Here is a 19,563-nt window from a genome sequence, read left to right as displayed (position 1 = left end):
CAGAAGATGTACTTAGCATTTTCTGGGCCTGCATGTTTGGAGGAGAATTAAGAAGTAGTTTGGGATATTTTTAACTATAGAAGAGCTACTGGACTCAGGTAAATGGAATATTTATATCATTCAAACACATTTTTCACCAGGTGCAGTTTTGGTATCGTTTGTCTCAGCATTCACATCTCTCGGTTTTTACAAGAACATCACTGGATGGGGATTTGCAGAAGCAAGGTGATCTAATCAGAGTCTCCAAATCTCAGTGGAGACAAGCAAAAATCGATCTCTTTGCGAAGGCTGGCGAGTCTACTCTGCCTTTTCAGGTAAGCACGTAAGCAATTAATACAACTGAGCAGAAGATGCTTATTTAATGCTGATCTTCCCAGATAATAATATCACACATATATCCCGTAAATGTATTTGATATTAATAAAGCAGACATTCACAATCAGGGATGAGAAGAGAGGTTATCTTGATTAATTGCTAAAGACTTGTGGAAGCGTAGCAAAAATGGAGATAAGAATTGAATAGGATGGCAGAGAGAAGAGTAATTTAATAGGAAAATATTTGTTTTCTTAAGTGAGGATGGTGGATTATATGAGGTATGAGGTAGTGAAAAAAATCTGGGCTATCCTATTGCCTTATTTTCTGCTGCCCATTAATACTGAGAATTTTATAACTTTTATGTCATTTACTTGGTTAATAATGAAAGAAGGAAACGGTAGCTTATCAAATGGGTGCAGCAGCTTCCACCCTCCTGGACATGACTCCCTTCTAGATGATGTTTGCGAAGAGCTAGTTGAGAGACTAGATTAGAAGGTGGAACACAGTGGAACACTCACTGCTTTCGGAGTCACATAGTCTGAGTTCCCATCTCTGCTCACCCCCTGTGTTGTTAAGTGATTGTGTACATTACATCTTTGAGCTTCAAATTTTCCAATCTGTGAAAACCACAGTGATAATAAAAGCAATGCTTGAGAGGAATCTGAATGAAAGAGAATGTAACTAAGATGGTAGCTATGAACATGAGCTCGGGAGCCTGGGGTTCAAACCCAGGTGTCCAGTCAGAGGGAAGTTGCTTAATCCTTCCGTGCTTCTGATTCTTCCTCTGTAAATGGGGTTGGGGAAGTAAGAACATTGTTGGGGTGTTAGGAGGCTCTGAAAAACAACACACCTCATCTGGTACTCATTTCCGAACTGAGGTAAATATAGAAATCCAACAGAGAGAGCACAAGATATTTTGGAGAAGATGTATTTAAAATAATACCTGACCTCAGAACAAACAGCTCCACCCAGAGAACAGCAGACTGCTAGAGAATACAGGACTCATCCTTTGGGGAAAACCTTTTTACCGTGAGGGATTATGATGTGTGAGTGTTGTTTTATGGGTTGGAATACATGTCCCCCTCTGGTGGAGGATGTTGATTATGGAGGAGACTACGGACGCCTGGGGGCAGGAGGTGTGTGGGAACCCTCTGTACCTTCCTCTCAGTTGTGCAACGAACCTAAAACTGCTCTAAAAGTCTTAATAAAAAAAACAAAAGACAAAACCCAGAATGTCCTTTGTTAGAACTGGCTATTTGAGAAATATTATGAGTTGAAACTTGTGCCGTTCTCTCTTGGCCTCATTAACCTACCATCGTTATTGAAGATTTTGGGCACTGGGTTGTTTTTTTTTTCCTGTTTAATATTTTTTCTTTTGGGATTTTTGTCTTGCTTTGTTTTGAGGTGCAAATTGAGACTGCTCTTTATTATCTGGGGGCATATTAACTGGTTTTTAAATTGACCACTGGGTTGATGGAATTTTGTGATTTGGTATCCACGGATTGGTGTTTTCTGTCTTCACTCCCCTCTGTGCTGGATCAGCACCACGTGTTGGCTTTTCTCTCTCCTACCTGGGGGCTCCCAGTCGGCACCAATCAGCCTCTTCTTCTTCTTCTTTTTTTTAATGTATTTTTGTGGCCGCACCATGCGGCATGTGGGATCTTAGTTCCCCGACCAGGGATCGAACCTGTGCCCCCTGCATTGGAAGGGCGGAGTCTTAACCACTGGACTGCCAGGGAATTCCCAGCCTCTGCTTAATTGCGCTGGCTTTTTGAGGGGAGTGAATTGTCCTGGGTTCTTGCTAAGCCTCGGTCGTGTGTAATTCAGCCCGAGAAGGTAAGGATTTTAGCACGCACCTCTGTTCCTTCTTATGTAATCTTGTTACTTGGCCGAAGTACAGGCTTGTTTTAGGAACTACAGTTCAGTGAAAAGAAAAATAAGAACTGTTCTCTCAGATGTCACTCTTCAGAAGGCCATTACAAGTCCACAGTCTCTAATCAGCAATTTGGAAAATTAAAATTTGGAAAGCAATAAGCTTTTGGAAAACAAATTTAGAGGCAAAGTTTCTCCTGACCTGAACCAGCGTTAGGCAGTTCATTTAGTGATGGGTTTGATGATAAAGTGCTGCCCCCAGTCTCCCTGAGGGTATCAAGTAATATACATGATACATTTTAGATGAACATCCTCAACTCTGAACTATTCAGATTTCACAACCCAGCCAGACTCAAAGACTTTGGCGAAGGAATTTGGACCCTGTGTTAACATTCTGGTATGAATAAGTCCAGATTTTATACACATACACACGCATACAAGATACATAAGTACACACAGTCACTCACAGATACATATACACGGTTTTATTTAATACATTAATATTACTTAGATATATTATTAAATCTTTCAAACAAATAGAAAATAGAGAGGCAAATACCCATGTACTCACACCTCAGAATGAACTAATATGAACATTTTGTTTGCTTATAATGTTGATAGGTTTGCTTCTAAAGATGCAGCTTTTGTCCTCTTTGTACCTTTTTCTATTCCATTTCTTGTCCTTTACAGGAAAAAAAAATTCTAATATGTTGTTTTTAACCTGATTTTTCTAAGTCTATTTTCAAAACTATGGAAATATGCATGAGGAGTCTAGCTAGGTGCAGTTCTACTTCATTCTTTTATCAATAGCAAATGGAAAAGATATTATACCTACAAATAGTCAATCTAGCTTTTAAATATTCAAATATTTAAAGTTTATCTTCTTGGAAACAAGCTCCTTTGGCACTTTAAATTTAGTGGACTGAATTATTTAAGGGTGACCTTAGTCATCGCCTGGTCATCAGTTCAGTGTGACTAAACTCTGAACATGTATTTATATGACGTCATCCTATATAAACGTTGGAAAAGAGAAAGGCATAGGACTGTATGACCTCTCAGTTGGTTCTCTTGTAGCCATGAAATTCAGATTCAGTGTGGTCCTTTTATGTCTCTTGTACACATCACAATAGAATGCAAATTGCTCTGAGTTCCTTAGGAGATCAGCACCCCTGGTTAGGTAGGGCTTTCATTTTTCCTAGTGGAAAAGGATTAGGCTTACTGTTTATTTTGTAAGAACAGCAGATTAACAACATTTCAATATTCTTTCCACTTCCTGTGCAGTTTTTATTGGAAGAATGTAAGTCAAGTAGTTAATAGAATTTTTTCAATCTGTTTTAACTGGGCCTACTCATTTTATATGTTCAGTGTTTTACACAAATATTTAATTTACAATTTCTTTCCTAACTGTTCTTCTTAATTTCATATCTAGAGGTAGTACTTTTTCTGAATACTGTCCATTGATTTCCAGTTGATCTACTGTCTTTGAGTTTGCTCCTAAAACGTAATTGTGTCATATTTCAGATTTCATTTTAAAATGACCCTTTTGTGAAATTTTCCACAATGATTGATACCATGTTCGCTCTTCATCAGAGTCAATGGGATAAATCAATAACAATTTCCTGATATTATTTGAAGATTCAGTGAAGGGTGAGATTTATAATGCAAAGTAAAAGCTGGTCTAGTCTCTGTAATGTTGCTCTGTCCTCAGCCTTCTTAACCTAGGGCTTCAGTCAATCTTGTTTTGCCAGGTAGCTCTGTTCTGCAGTATCTGCTAAAGACCAGTTATCTCTTTATTTCATGATAGTGCTATAGTACAGCATAGTCACCCATGGCTCAGGTCACACATTTTTCGTACTAGATATGTGATCTTCAACCAATAACTTCAACTCTCTAAGCTTCTGTTTCCTTTGCTTTAAAATGTGGAAGAAAATAACATCATCTTCACAGTGTTAAAATAAGTGGACGTGCCTGGCATGCAGTAAGCTCTAAATAAAAGCTTGCTGTTGATGTTATTTTTAACACTACCATCATTCATCAAAAATTACTATAGTCGAATTTTTCTTTACTGCATCTTACTATATTCCTATTGTCTCCATTTCCTCTTAGATTCATATTTATTCACTCTCATTCTTTTTTAAAGCAAGATATCAAAGAACCAAAATTTAAATATGCTAGTTGAGTATTTCTCTGGAAAAGTTTCTTTCTGTTTTGCAGATCTAAAAAGTAATCACTTGATTATAGACAATATTTACACGTTGCTGTGCTTCCTGAAAGAAAACCAAGAAGTGATTCTGTTCACTCAGGGAGTAATATAATATAATTGGATAAGACAAAAATCAGCAAGATCCTAAAAAATAGTTTTAGAAGGAAAGATATTTACATATAATTTGAAATTTTAACTCTCAAATTACCTTGAGAAACTTATAAAATGAGGTTTTCACTCTGCCTTTGTCAATGATTGAAACATTTCTTGTGAGCAACCTCTGGCTCACATACCAATTATTACATGATACTGTAGCTCCCAAAGGGAACTTTCTTTGGTGACAAATCAAACGATCAGCTTGGTTAAAGCAAGTAATACAAAATAGGAACAGTGAAGATGATTTTGGAATAATCAGATGATATTATTTACAGATATGAGATACATTTTTTTTAAAGGAAGTAACATTATTCTCTGTTTAAAGTTGGAAAATTTTAATTAATGGTCAAATTATAATCGTTCATTACATGGTCCTGAATTTAATTATGTAGAAGTAAGCAAGCAGACATGTACATGACCTAATATCATCTTTATTTTACTCTGGGAGTTGTTTTTTTTTTTTTGCGGTACGTGGGCCTCTCACTGTTGTGGCCTCTCCCGTTGCGGAGCACAGGCTCCGGACGCACAGGGCTCAGCGGCCATGGCTCACGGGCCCAGCCGTTCCGCGGCATGCGGGACCCTCCCGGACCGGGGCACGAACCCGCGTCCCCTGCATCGGCAGGCGGACTCCCAACCACTGCGCCACCACGGAAGCCCTGGGAGTTGTTTTATACTTACATTTTAATATGAAGATGTAAAAGAGCCTAGTGGTTTTCTTCGGACAAAATGATGTAACCATATTTTAAAGACCTATCCCATCATTCAGCTCATCCCAGGGCGCACCCACTCCGTTCAAAGAATAGGAGCATGTACCTCTCCTGGGACGCAGAAGTGCCCCAAACAAACATTGTCTTTTTCCAGCTTTCCTTTGAGTAGTGTAGTCCTTCAAATATGGTGGTCATAACTACCTGTCTAATGAGTTTGAAGAATTAAACATCTGTATTTTAATTGACTTCAATGTAGGACATACTAGAATAATGAATAAAAAAAAATTCTTCCAAATTAAAGCTGTCCAAATACATTACAATAACTTAATGATGTTAAGCATAATTTATTTCTCACAATGCTTGTATACATTTCATCAAAATCCTTCTTTAAAATCTATTACTATTTTCTGCCTCTTGTATGAAGGCCAAATTTCTTGGCTAAGACTCTACAGAAACCAGTTCTAATCAGAATTTTAAAAATCATTAAAATTATATACATCTCATTATAAAGTATCAAAAATTTCAGATTAAGAAATAGTCCCTCCTGAGCATCCTTACCTTCCATCATAGTCTGTATCTTCAGGTGACTATAACACTAGTTTATTTTTACCTCTAGACCCTTTTCTACTTAATTAATATGTATGTATGTACCACATATATCTAGAAATCTGAACCATGTGTATTTTTGGCCTAAGTAGTACCATACTATAAATTTTTTCTGTAATTTAATTTTTACTCAGAAACTTATGTTGAAGGTCTTTCCATATTAGCATACAGAGATAGATTTTTTTTTAACTGGCTCAGTAGTCCATGATCTATATCACCATTTATTTATTGATTCACATTTGAGTTGTTCTGATTCATTTGCTATCAAAACCGACATTAAAGCAAACATTCCTGCCCAAGGTCTTCATATGTGTGCCTATGAGTGTCTCTCTAAGGTAAACCCTGAGGATGGGCTTAATTTTTGTAGTCTATGCTATTTATCTTTTTTTTTTTTTTTGCGGTACACGGGGCTCTCACCATTGTGGCCTCTCCTGCTGCGGAGCACAGGCTCCGGACGCACAGGCTCAGCAGCCATGGCTCACGGGCCCAGCCGCTCCGCGGCATGTGGGATCTTCCAGGACCGGGGCACGAACCCGTGTCCCCTGCATCGGCAGGTGGACTCTCAACCACTGCGCCACCAGGGAAGCCCTATTTATCTTTTTAATAGATGTCATCAAATTGCTGTCCAGTTGGGCTATACCAGTTCATGCAGTCAGTCCTCTTCTCTTAACAAATATTTAGGCAATAATTCATTTAGGCAAAAAATCCTATACTCCTACCATAGGGGAGGAAATAGTTTTTCTTGACCCTATTAGGGTACCTGACTGGGTCTCAAAATTAAACTGATAAAGCAGATTAACAGGAGAAAAGCATATAAAATTATTTAATGTTAGTTTTACTTGACGTGGGGGCCTTCATAAGGAAATGAAGATCTGAAGAAATAGTTAAACCTGAGGGTTTTTGTGAGAGGTTTGATGAAGAGTGAATAGGTGTAGAAAGGTACGATAGGGCAAAGAGTATGAGCCGAGTGTAATAAACTGGGGAACTTAGCTAGGCCTGTTTGTTCAGCTTCTCTGTGTCCTTTTGTCTTCAGAGATAAGGATATCTCTGGCATAGGGAGGGTTCCTCTCACATGAGGGTTTGATCTGCTTTAGCGGAAAGGTCAAAAAGTCCATCCTGCACATACCATTTCTCAAGTTCCTTTGGCTAGAAATATTCCATATGCTGCATAGGTGCCCTCTTTTGGGACAGCATGTCCTAAACCCCATCATCCTACAATGCCCAAAGTTTTCTAAATATACTCTACATGTTCACAGTTCCTTTTTTTTCTTGTTATGTTACCAGTTTCTCACAGTAACAGAATCGTAGGCAACAATTAAAACTGAAGTTTAATATTACCTCTTTGCTAAATCTTTTTTTTCAAACTCTATTTCATATTCTTGACAGAAATAATGAAGTGCTTTTCTTTGATTTTTAGTATCTTGTATTTCTCTCTTACGTAGTACTTATGGTATAGCTTAGTTGTTAATGTATCATATCAAGTAAATTGTAAGATCTTTGAGACCAGAGATCCTCCCTGATTACGTGGAGATGCACTTACTAGCCGTGTCCTGGTCTAGTGGTCCTGCTATGCATCCTTAAGGCTCTGGACATAAATTCATCCTTCCTTCCTTCCTTTTTTCTTTCTCTTTCTTTTTCTTTCTTTCTTTCTTTCTCTCTCTCTCTCTCTCTCTCTTTCTTTCTTTCTTTCTTTCTTTCATGGTGGAGCAACAACATAATAATGTGAGTGATTAACAAGAAAGAAAACAAATTATACCAGTCATTATTTAGAATGTTAGAATAAATTAAACTTAAATAGATGCCTCCAAGTGCTTTAGCATATGAATGTTATTAACCACTGTATGTGGTTATTTACCTCACTAAGTAGGTTTCCATATACGTATAATATATATATGTATTTAAATATTCTGATATAGAAATGAATTGTTGCCTTCAGCCAACCTGTTATAAATGAATTCATATTTCAATTAAACTGAGTTGTAAACCACACAGCTGATTACCCCAAAGAGCTCATTTTAAATGCTTATGACTTAATGGCTCCAATGGGAAGGCGGCCTTCAGTCATGATGAATGTTACAACTTCTAATTGAAACAAGGTTACCTAAGATATTAGGGTTACCTAAGGTGCTGTCAAAGGAGTTATGACTTTATAAATTCCTCATTTGAATGTTCTGGTCAAACAATTTTCTAAAATTAGTTTGGAAGTTTGGGACAGATGCAGATGAGCTTCTCTACACCAAAAAGTATGAGTGTAATAAATTTACTTTTGTTAAAAAATGGTTAAAGAAGACAAGTTAGGTGGTACAAACAAGGTTTATTCAGCACTTCATGAAGCAGACAGTCTCTATTTGGAGACCTGTAAAATGGGTGGAAGGCAGGAAGCTTTATAGGGTAAAGAATAAAGAATGAGAAAGAGTAAAACAGAAAATATCGAGTTGACTGGGGCCATATAGTCAACCTTGTTTAGGGTAAGAAGGAACAAGGAAACATAGAGCCCAGAGTTGGCTTGAAGTTGGGGGACTGACTGCTGAATATACTCTGTTTCTGGCCAAGGGGAGCATTAAAGGGGCATGAAAGTTATCTAAGTTTTGGTTTGCTGTCATGGCATCCAGGGCAGGAATGGCTCCATTTTGGGCCTAGAAAGTTATTTCAAGACTTTTATAGTATATTTTTAATAATTTATCTTTCTGTAATTATAGTTAATTTTAGAAGCTACTGTTTTATCATCACATGCTACCGTTGCTCTAGATGACATCAGTGTATCCCAGGAATGTGAAATTTCATATAAGCCACTTCCAAGTACTAGCGTTCAAAGCAAAGGTAAGTTTTTTTTCTTGTGGTTGCTGCAGTTTTGAACATTAAAATAATTAGTTTTCGGGCTTCCCTGGTGGCGCAGTGGTTGAGAGTCTGCCTGCCGACGCAGGGGACATGGGTTCATGCCCCGGTCCAGTAAGATCCCACATGCTGCGGAGCGGCTGGGCCCGTGAGCCATGGCCGCTGAGCCTGCGCGTCCAGAGCCTGTGCTCCGCAACGGGAGAGGCCACAACAGTTAGAGGCCCGTGTACCGCAAAAACAAAAAACAAACAAAATTAATAATTAGTTTTCCTTGATATCAAAATATAAAATATATTAGAATCCTTCAATAATATAGTTTAGTAATGCCTAATACCAAGATGTGGATTAAATCACATGTCCCTGAAAACTAAAACATATTTTTTTACCTTTTTAAAATATATTTTTACCTTTTTAAAAAAATATGTTATATCACAGTCTAGGCCTTAGGCTCCCTTCTAATAACATTCTACATTTGTGGCTAAAATTGTCACATACAGATTTTTTTTTAATTATAAAAGTTATGAATTTAAAATATTTTGCATGTTTTAAAACACTGCTATAAAAATTTTATTGTATTTTAATTTTGTTTGACACTTCAAGTGAATATGTAATTAAATTCATGTTTCACAATCACTCAGGAGTTCAAAAAGATTATCATGGTTGAAAAACTGACTTAAGGCCAATGAAAAATTTCAAACTTGACCCTAAAATTCTGTGTTTAAATTCAAAACTTAATATTTTCAAGAAACAGATGGAGTTCGGCTAATTCTTTGACTAAATATTTTGTAGAGAATTTCAGTTAAGAGACAGGTATATTGTCATAAAAATGGATTCCAAATAGTAGAATAGGCATTTTTGAAAATCTAACCGTAGTTTAGGTTCTGAGAGTGCGTTGAAATGGTATACATTGTGCCTGCAGTTACTTTGTTATTTTAACACTAACTGATGTTTCTTTCTGACCACCCCTACAGTCAGGTCTCAGTTAACAAATAGAAATACATATTAAAATTGTTGCCTGAAAACTGAAACACTTCATTTTTCTTACTCTCCATACATGAAAAATAACTGCATGTGGACATCAGGCATGTCATACATTCTGAAGTTATGTTTCCTTAAACAACATATTTAGTGAGAGGAAAAACTGCATTCTTAACAGGAGCTAAATGCACTCACTAATCAAGGATGATATAGGAGAATCAGTTCTGGATTGAGATCCGGGTTAAAGAATTTTTTAAAGTCCTTTATTAAAGACATCTTTCATTGGTAAGGCTGTATATTCTATGTCCTAACTCTTTATTGTGGTAACATGCATTTACATTACTCAGAATATGTGTCCTGAATTTATAATAAACCTTTCTAAGCTCTGTGTGTGTGAGTTGTTTTGATGGACATTAAAGAATGTAAAGCAGCAGATTTAATGATTAATGAGTTTCGGAGGGTTAACCAGAATGACTTATTTCTGTTAATTAATTAAACATTTTTATTCTTCTAATCATATACTGCATCACCAGAATTGGTATAGTAGGAAGGCATTAGAGTTGACATTGAGGAGAATGTATTTGGAAGCAGAAGTGTGGTTAAATGTTTTAAATTATCACTAAAATTAACCTTAGCAGAAGGCTCTGAGAATACTCGATCTCACATACAGAGAATTCTTTTCATAAATTAACTCAAAACTCATTTATGTGTGCTTCAATCTGAACACCAGCTCAGTTGGTTAGAGCATAATTCTCATTAGGCCAAACTTGCATGAATTATTCCTGAAAGACCAATGATTTTACACAAAGGAAAAGAAACGTTCTCACCGTTTTTGTAAATTTATCCAGTAGGCAATTATAGGATCTCCTTCACTGAATTTATTATTATTACCAGCCAGGAGTTTAGGGACGGGAGTGGAAGGGGACTTATCATGTCCCACTGATAGGGACTTATGTTATATTAATGGCCAGAGGTTTATTGAGATCCTCCTGTGCTTGCCATTTTTAGCATATTTAAAAACTAGTGTTCGTGAAACAATTATGCATCCCATTTATGTTGGAGGAAAAAACATGTTTTATTCTCTCGATCTCTTAATTTTGAAGCTGGATTTGGGCCACACGATGATGCAGGCTGTATTTCATCCAGCAAGCTCTCTGATTTTACATCTGACTGCCCAGATGGAGCAGATGAAGCCAGTTGTGGTGAGTGAAAGTCCTGACTGACTGGACTAAGATTTGTGTGTGCATAATTACTCTCTGAACGTAAAGTGCATGCTACTTAAGTGAATGTTGTTTAATTAAGAATGTTTTTTATTTGTTATTAAATTTTAAAAATATTTTTATTGAGGTATAATTGATGTATAACATTATATTGGTTTCAGACGTACAACATAATGATCTGATATTTGTATATAATGCAAAATAACCATGAAAATAAGTCTGGTTAACACCCATCACCATACATAGTTACAAATTGTTTTCTTGTGATAAGAACTTTTAAAATTTACTCTCTTAACTTTCAAATATGCAATACAATATTATTAATTATAGTTGCCATGCTATAAATTATATCCTCATGACTTAACTTGCTTATTTTATAACTAGAATACACCTTTGTACCTTTTGACCCCCTCCACCCATTTTGCCCCCTATGCCCTAATTCCCTGCCTCTGGCAATCACCAATCTGTCCTCTGAACTAGGACCTTGGTTTTATTTATATTTATTTATTTATTTTGTTAGTTTGTTTGGTTTTTAGATTCCACATGTAAGTGAAATCATATGGTATTTATCTTTCTCTGTCAGACTTATTTCACTTAGCATAATACCCTCAAGGTCCATCTGTGCTGTCACAAATTGAAAGATTCTCTTCTGTTTTACGGCTGAATATTATTCCATTGTGTATATGTACCACTTTTTCTTGGTTATTGTAAATAATGCTGCAGTGAACATGGGGGTGCATATATCCTTTCGAGTTAGTGTTTTTGTTTTCTTCAGATAAATTCCCATCTTTTGTGTTCCAAGGACTCAATTCTGGTGTAGGGAGGGGTGTTCCCCACACCAGATAGTGCTCAGGACATCAGTTGGGTGTCCTACAATTTAACTCAGTTCTGACACTATCTACCTAGAGATGCCATCAAGTTCTACAGGTAAAGGTTCAGTCCTACAAGGCTGCCTCCCCTCTTCTTCCACTTACTTTGGATGATGGTCTAAAGCCCAGGTTGTTACTGTTCTTCTGATTGACTGGCTATAAGTCAGAGGTTCCCAAGACTCCTTCCTTGGGTTTGATTAATTTGCTAGGGCAGCTCACAGAACTCAGAGAAACATTTTACTTACTAGATCACCCATTTATTGTAAAAGAATATAGCTCAGAAACAGTTAGCTGGAAGAGAAACATAGGGCAAAGTATGGGGAAAGGATGAGGAGCTTCCTTGTCCTCTCCAGGTGCCGCTCTCCCAGCACCACGTTCACCAACCCAGAAACTCTCCAGGCTCTGTCCTTTGGGTTTTCATGGAGGCTTCATTTCACAGGTATGATTGATTGAATCATTGGCCATTGATTCAACCTCCAGCCCATCTCCTCTTCCCAGAAGTCAGGGGTAGGACTGAAAGTTCCAACCCTCTAATCATATAGTTGGCTCCAGGCAACCAGCCTCCATCTTTAGATACTGTCCAAAGTCACCCCATTAGCATAACAAAAGACAACTTTGTCACGTGTAACACCTCGGAAATTTCAAGGGTTTTAGGAAGTCTGGGCCAGAAACGGATGAAACTGTTTGATGTAATCCCACTTATTTTTGCTTTGGTTGACTCAGCTTTTGCTGTCAAATCCAAAAATCATTGCCAAGACTGATGTCAAGGAGCTTCTTACCTATGTTTTCTTGTAGAATTTTTATGGTTTCAGGTCTTATGTTCAAGTCGTTAATCCCTTTCAAGTTAATTTAATTTTTGTGTATGGTGTAAGATAGTGGTCCACTTTCATTTTATTTGCATGTGGCTGTGCAGTGTTCCCAACACCATTTATTGAAGAGACTATCCTTTCCCCATTGTATATTCTTGCCTCCTTTATTGAAAATTAATTGATCATATATGGGTGGGTTTACTTCTGGGCTCTCCACTCTGTTCCATTCATCTATGTTTGTTTTTATGCCAATGACATACTGTTTTAATTACTATAGCTTTGTAATGTAGTTTGAAATCAGGGTGCAAGATGCCTCCATGTTTGTTCTTCTTTCTCAAGATTGCTTTGGATATTTGGGGTCTTTTGTGGTTCCATAAAAATTTTAGGATAGTTCTATTTTTTGTGAAAAATACCCCTGGTATTTTGACAGGGATTGCATTAAATCTGTAGATTGCCTGGGGTAGTATGGGCATTATAACAATATTAATTCTTACAATCCATGAGCATGGAATATTGTTCCATTTATTTGTGTCTTCTTCCATTTCTTTCATCAATGTCTTGTAGTTTTTAGTGCCCAGGTTTTTCACCTCCTTGGTTGAATTGATTTCTAGATGTTTTGTGTTTTTTTGATGCAATTATAAGTGGTATTCATTTCTTAATTTATCTCTCATACTTCATTATTGATGTATAGAAAGGCAATAGATTTTTGTATATTGCTTTTGTATCCTGCAACTTTACTAATTCATTGATTGGTTCTAGCAGTTTTATTGGGAATCTTTAGGGTTTTCTATATATAAAATCATGTCATCTGCAAATAGTGATAGTTTTACTTCTTTGTTTCTGATTTTGTTGCTCTTTTATTTTATTTTAATTTTATTTTTCTTGCCTAAATGTTGTGGCTAGGACTTCCAATACTATGTTAAATAAAAATGTTGAGAGTGGGCATCCTCATCCTGTGCTTGATCTTAGAGGAAAAACTTTCAGCTTTTCATCATTGATTGTGATGTTGGTTGTGGGCTTGTCATATGTGGCCTTTATTATGTTGAGATACATTCCCTCAGTACCCACTTTGTTGAGCGTTTTTGTCATAAATGGATGTTGAATTTTGTCAAGTGCTTTTTCTGCATCTATTGATATGATATGATTTTTATCCTTCATTTTGTTAATATGATGTATCACATTCACTGATGTTGAATTATCCTTGCATCCCTGAAATGAGCCACTCTTGATGATAGTGTATGATTCTTTTAAGGTGCTCTTGAATTTGATTTGCTAATATTTTATTGAGGTGTTTGATGAACATCTCTCTTCATCAGGAATATTAGCCTGTAATTTTTCATCTTGTGGCATCCTCTTCTGGTTTTGGTATCAGAGTAAGGTTGGCCTTGAAAATGTGTTTGGAAGTGTTCTTCCATTTTTTGAAGAGTTTAAGGATTGGTATTATTTCTTCTTCAAATGTTTGGTAGAAAAAATTTTTTTGGTAGAATTCATCAGTGAGGTCTTCTGGTCCTGGACTTTTGTTTGTTGGGAGGTTTTTGATTATTGATTCACTCTCCTTACTCATAGCTGTCTATTTATATTTTCTATTTCTTCATAATTCAGTCTTGTCAGGTTGTGTGTTTCTAGGAATTTATCTATTCTAGGTTTTCCAATTTATTGGTGTATAATTGTTCTAGTAGTCTCTTATGAGTCTTTGTATTTCTGTGTTATCAGTTGTAATGTTCCCTCTTTTATTTCTGATTTTATTTATTTGAGTCCTCCCTTTTTCTTTGTTAGTCTAGCTAACAATTTGTCAATTTTGTTTATCTTTTCAAAGAAATAGCTCTTAGTTTCATTGATCTTTTCTATTGCCTTTTAATCTCTATATCATTTATTTCAACTCTGATCTTTGTTATTTCCTTCCTTTCACTAGCTTTGGGCTATGTTCTTTTTCTAGTTCCTTGAATTGTAAAGTTAGGTCATTTGAGGTTTTTCTTGTTTCTTGAGATAGGCATTTATCCCTATGAATTTCCCTCTTAGAACTTTTGTCTCATCCCAGAAGTTTGGTATGTTGTAGTTCCATATGTATTTGTCTTAAGGAATTTTTGGGTTTCTCTTTTGATGTATTCTTTGACCATTGCTTGTTTAGTGGCATATTTTTAACCTCCACATAGTTGTGGTTTTTTCCAGTTTTTTCTTGTAATTGATTTCTAGTTTCATACCATTGTGGTTAGAAAAGATGCTTGATATGATTTTACCCTTCTTACATTTATTAAGACTTGTCTTGTGGCCTAACATATAATCTGTCCTGGAAAATGTTCCATGTGCACTTGAGAAGAGTGTGTGTTCTGTTGCTTTTGGATGGAATGTTTCATATATATCTATATATCTGTTAAGTCCATCTGGTCCAACTTGTCCAAATATTTCCTTTTTGATTTTCTGTCTGGATTATCTATCCATTGATAAAAATGGGGGTACTAAAATCCTCTACAAGTATTGTATTGCTGTCTATTTCTCCTTTTAGGTCTGTTAATATATTTTTATATATGTAGGAGAAACTATATTGGATGCATAAATATTTACAAACATTATAGCCACTTGTTGGTTTGACCCTTTTATCATTATGTCATGCCCTTCTTTTGTCTCTTATTACTGTCTTTGTTTTAAGGTCTATTGTGTCTGATATCACTTATCTCCAAAGCTTAACTCTTTCAGTTTGTATATCTGAAGTGAGTCTCTTGTGGGTAGCATTGTAGATGGGTCTTCTTTTTTATCCATTCAGCTACTCTGTGCCTTTTGATTGGAGAATTTAGTCTATTTACATGTAAAGTAATTATTGATAGGTAGGTGCTTGTTGCCATTAAGTTAATCGTTTTCTGGCCGTTTTGTAGCTCCTCCATTCCTTTTATTTTCTCTTGCTCTTTTCCTTTTTGATTTGATGATTTTCTGTAGTGGTATGCTTAGTTCCTTTTTCTTTATCTTTTGTGTATCTACTATAGGTTTCTGCTTTGTGGTTGCCATGAGGTTTACATGTAACAACTTACATTTATTAAGTCTATTTTAAGATGATAACAACTTAAATTTGAATGCATTCTAAAGCTCTATATTTTCACTCTTCTCAACCCCCATGTTTCTTGTTTTTGATGTCATATTTTACATCTTTTTATCTTATGTGTCTCTTAGCTAATTATTGTTGTTACAGTTTTTTTACTACTTCTTTCTTGCAACTTTTATACTATCTTTAATAGTGATTAAACCACCATCTTTACCGGAGTAGACTATACCAATTTTACTGTGTGTTTATCTTTACCAGTGAGATTTATACTTTCATTTGTTTTCCTGTTACTAATTAGCATCCTTTCTTTTCAGCTTAAAGAAGTCCCTTTAACATTTCTTGTAATGACAGTTTAGTGGTGATGAACTTCTTTAGCTCTTGCTAGAAAACTGTTTATCTCCTTTTCAATTCTGAAGGATAACTTTGCCAAGTAGAGTATTAATTGGAAGTTTCTTTCAGCCCTTTGAATATATTGTGTCACTCCCTTCTGGCTTGCAAAATTTCTGCTGAAATATATGCTCATTTCCTTGCGGGGGTTCCCTTGTATTTAACAAGTTATTTTTCTCTTGCTGCTTTAAAATCCTCTCCATGTCTTTAACTTTTGACATTTAAATTTATAATAGTCTTGGTGTGGGTCTCTTTGGGTTCATCTTCTTTGGAACTTTTTGGGATTCCTGAATCTGGACGTTTCCTTCCCAAATTAGGATAGTTTTCAGCTTATTCTTCAGGTGAGTTTTCTGCCCCCTTTTCTCTCTCTTCTCCTTCTGGGACCTCTATAATGCACATGTCGGCCTGCTTGATGTTGTCCCATAAGTCCTTTAAACTAACTTCACTTTTTAAAAATTCTTTTTTCTGCTTTGATTGGGAGAGTTCCACTGCATTGTCTTTGATTTCACTGATCCTTTCTATTGCTCTTGAACCCTGCGTGTGTATTTTCAGTTTAATTATTGCATTCTTCAGCTATGTGACTTCTGTTTGGTACTTTCTTATATTTTCTGCCTCTTTGTGGAAGTTCTCACTGTGTTTATCCATTTTCCTCCTGAGTTTGGTGAACATCTTTACGACCATTACATGGAACTCTTTAAGAGATGAGTCGCTTAACTCCATTTCATTAAGGACTTTTTCTGAGGTTTTATCTTGTTCTTTCTCTTGGAACGTATTTATCCATTTCTTCACTTTTCTTGTCTCTCTATGTTGGCTTCTATGCATTGGATAAAACAGGTACCTCTCCCAGTCTTGAAGAAGTAGCCTCGTGTAGAACTAACCTAGCTCTTGGGTTATCTCAAAAACATTTGTGATTGTCCAAGTAGCCTATTTTACTTTTAGTGGCTCCCAGTAGTTGAGGGTGTGCTAAGTCCTGTCAATGTCCCAAAGCAGAAGCTCTCAGTCAGCACCTAGATTCAGGCTGATTGGAAGCTGGACTCTCAGGCAGCCAGACCTCCAGGCAGCAACTTGTAAGTATGCAAATATATACATTCCTGTGAGATTGCAAGCCTAAGTCCTCCTGGACCCCATAGCCAGACCATCTAGAGGTGTCCTCTCTGAGGCAGTTGAAAAAGTCAGGATGCCAGATGAGTTTCTTGTAGGGAGACACCATGTGACCTGGAGCAAGGCAGAAGGAGATTGCAAAGATGGCGTCCACTGACCTCCATCCCTGGAATGCACGTTGGTAGGCCCCTACAAGTGTGCCAAATCAGAAGCCTGCCCCTCAGACCAAAGGTGTGGGACAAGCAAATAGGCCTCTTTCACAGAAATATTGGGGCTATATTTTGGTTTGCTGTCTGCACAGGGCCCTGGGGGTGGTAGCCTGCCAAGCCCTGTCTCTCCATTGCTTAAAGTCTAACAGGACCTGGGAATAAAAACCCTACTGACCACCAGAGCTCAGCAATCACGGGCTGTCCTCTGGGTGGCAGCCACAGAAACCAGGACACCAGACACTGTGCAGTTCCTCTCTGGGAGATACTGGCATTCTGGAATCAGACAGAGGGAGGACATGTGGAGATTGCCCACCCTCTGAGGTCTCTGGAGGGGATTAGAGTGGACCCTTACATGTTTGTGTGATCAGAAGCCTGCCCTTCAGGCCACAGCTATGAAGATAAGCTAATATGTTTTTTCCATAGAAAGACAGGGTATCTCTGTTGTCTCCTGGGGGTGGTAGATAATTAAGAACTTTTTCTCTGTTGGTTACAGTCTTGTGGATCCCCCTAGCATAAGCCCTGCTGGTGACATAAGCCAGTGACAGGTGACTTAGAGGTGTTCCCTGGGCATCAGGCACAAGAACTGGGGAGGGTGCAAGCCATTTCCAAGAGGTACAGCAAGTTGGGTGGAGACAGAGAGCTATGCAAAGATGGCATCTGCCAGCCTCCATTCCTGGGGAGCTCCCCAGCAGGCCCTGGATGTGTGTTAAAGTAAACGTGTGCCCTTTAGGCTGACACTTTTTAGATAAGCATATAAGCCTCTTTCACATAAAGGTAGGCACCTCTCGATCAGCTGCTTCTGCACTGGTCCGTGGGGTGAGTCTGAGACTGTGAGCCCCTTAGGCGCCATTTCTCAGTTCACTATAATCTGTGTGTCTCCTGGATGTGAGCCCCATTGTTTTTCAAAGTTGGATGTTTGGGGGGCTTTTTCTCAGGTGCAGGTCTTAAAAGTTGGGGTACCTGATGTCAGGGTTCCAGTCTTTCACTCCCTGGGGAGAAGCTCTGGGTCTTGAGTTTCCTCCTGATTGTGAATCGCTGTGCTTGGTGTCAGGTTTAGGGCAAGACTGTGTCTCAGCCTCTCCTACCCGCTTGGTAGTGGATTTTTTCTCATTTGCACAATGTGTAAGAGTCTCTCACCTAGGCTTTAGTTTTGTTTTCTTTGTTTTTTCAAGAGAAAATTGCTCCATATGTAGCTGTAGATTCATTGTGTCTGTGGAAGGACGTAAGTTCAGGATCTTCCTATGTCACCATCTTGTATTAGAACCCAAGTAGGAATTTCTTAAAATATTTTCTGTTTTTCTTACTATATCAGAAGAGTTATCTATTGGAATATCTGCCTGGGATTTACGGTTGTAAGCCTGTCCCTGATATACATTAAGACAGTTACCAAATGTACATGGTTTAAGAACTTTATACAAACTCTTTTAATCATCAAAACAAATCGAAGAATTCAACCCTAATATTATCCTGATTTTACAGACTTTCATATTAGTTAGTGTTCATTCAGGAGACAGAAACCGCCCTAGTAATTTGAACAGAGAAAATGTAATATGAAGAATTATTACCCTTTGAGACATGGTTAACTGCAAAAAGAACTAAAAGAACAGTAGAGAAGAAAAGAATTAACAAATGTAGGGAGCAGCTACTGCCTCTAGGATTGCGACAGAGAATTAAGGAAAGGATACATTTGGAGGAGGGGTGGCCTCTATATCCCAACACTGAGGATTAAACTTTACTGGAGAGGGTGTGACTGGAACCCTCTGGAAGGTGGAGAAATTTGCTGGGATGATGTGGACTAGACTTGGTTAACAATTTAGTGTCCAAGGAAGAAATTATCCACCAGGATGCCTGCAAAACTCACTGAAGGGTGACTGTAACTGGGTTGCTTGATATTGCTGGCAGTCATGGTCCAAGAACAGCAACAAAACATACACTGGAACCAGAAAGAGAAGCTCCTTCCTCTGCTATGCTTTGTGGCATCCTGTGCTCTTTACTAACGAAGCCAAACATTGTGTGAGCTATTCAAAAGAGAAATGTTTGCACCGTCCAGGTCCAGATCTCAAAGCAGGGCAGAGAGGGTAGATTTGGAGCTGAGACACAGTACATTTAGAGCTGGCACACATGCCTAATGTTGTGTAGTTCATAATTGGTGGAACCCCATCTTACATCTGGTTTATCTGCCCCCAGAACACATTCTTAACCACACATTATGCAACCTTTCTGTCCTTTCAAGGTCATCATTAAATTGAAAATGATACTTGC

The 19,563-nt window shown here is 37.4% G+C and overlaps 1 protein-coding gene across 1 annotated transcript in view; it reads left to right on the top strand.

Annotated features, from left to right (window-relative positions):
• MALRD1 (MAM and LDL receptor class A domain containing 1) overlaps positions 1 to 19,563 on the top strand; it is a 587,465-nt gene that overhangs the window by 97,570 nt on the left and 470,332 nt on the right. Inside the window, exons 13-15 of the mRNA XM_089906459.1 lie at positions 141 to 314; positions 8,559 to 8,683; positions 10,735 to 10,874. Coding sequence (XP_089762585.1) covers positions 141 to 314; positions 8,559 to 8,683; positions 10,735 to 10,874 — 439 coding nt within the window. The remainder of the gene's footprint in view (positions 1 to 140; positions 315 to 8,558; positions 8,684 to 10,734; positions 10,875 to 19,563) is intronic.

The sequence above is a fragment of the Delphinapterus leucas genome, chromosome 2 (genome assembly GCF_059928025.1).
Source record: "Delphinapterus leucas isolate spDelLeu-1000000601 "Yukka" chromosome 2, BTC_Dleu_Yukka2, whole genome shotgun sequence".
Classification (NCBI taxonomy): Eukaryota; Metazoa; Chordata; class Mammalia; order Artiodactyla; family Monodontidae; genus Delphinapterus; species Delphinapterus leucas.
This window is presented reverse-complemented; position numbering and strand designations above follow the sequence as displayed.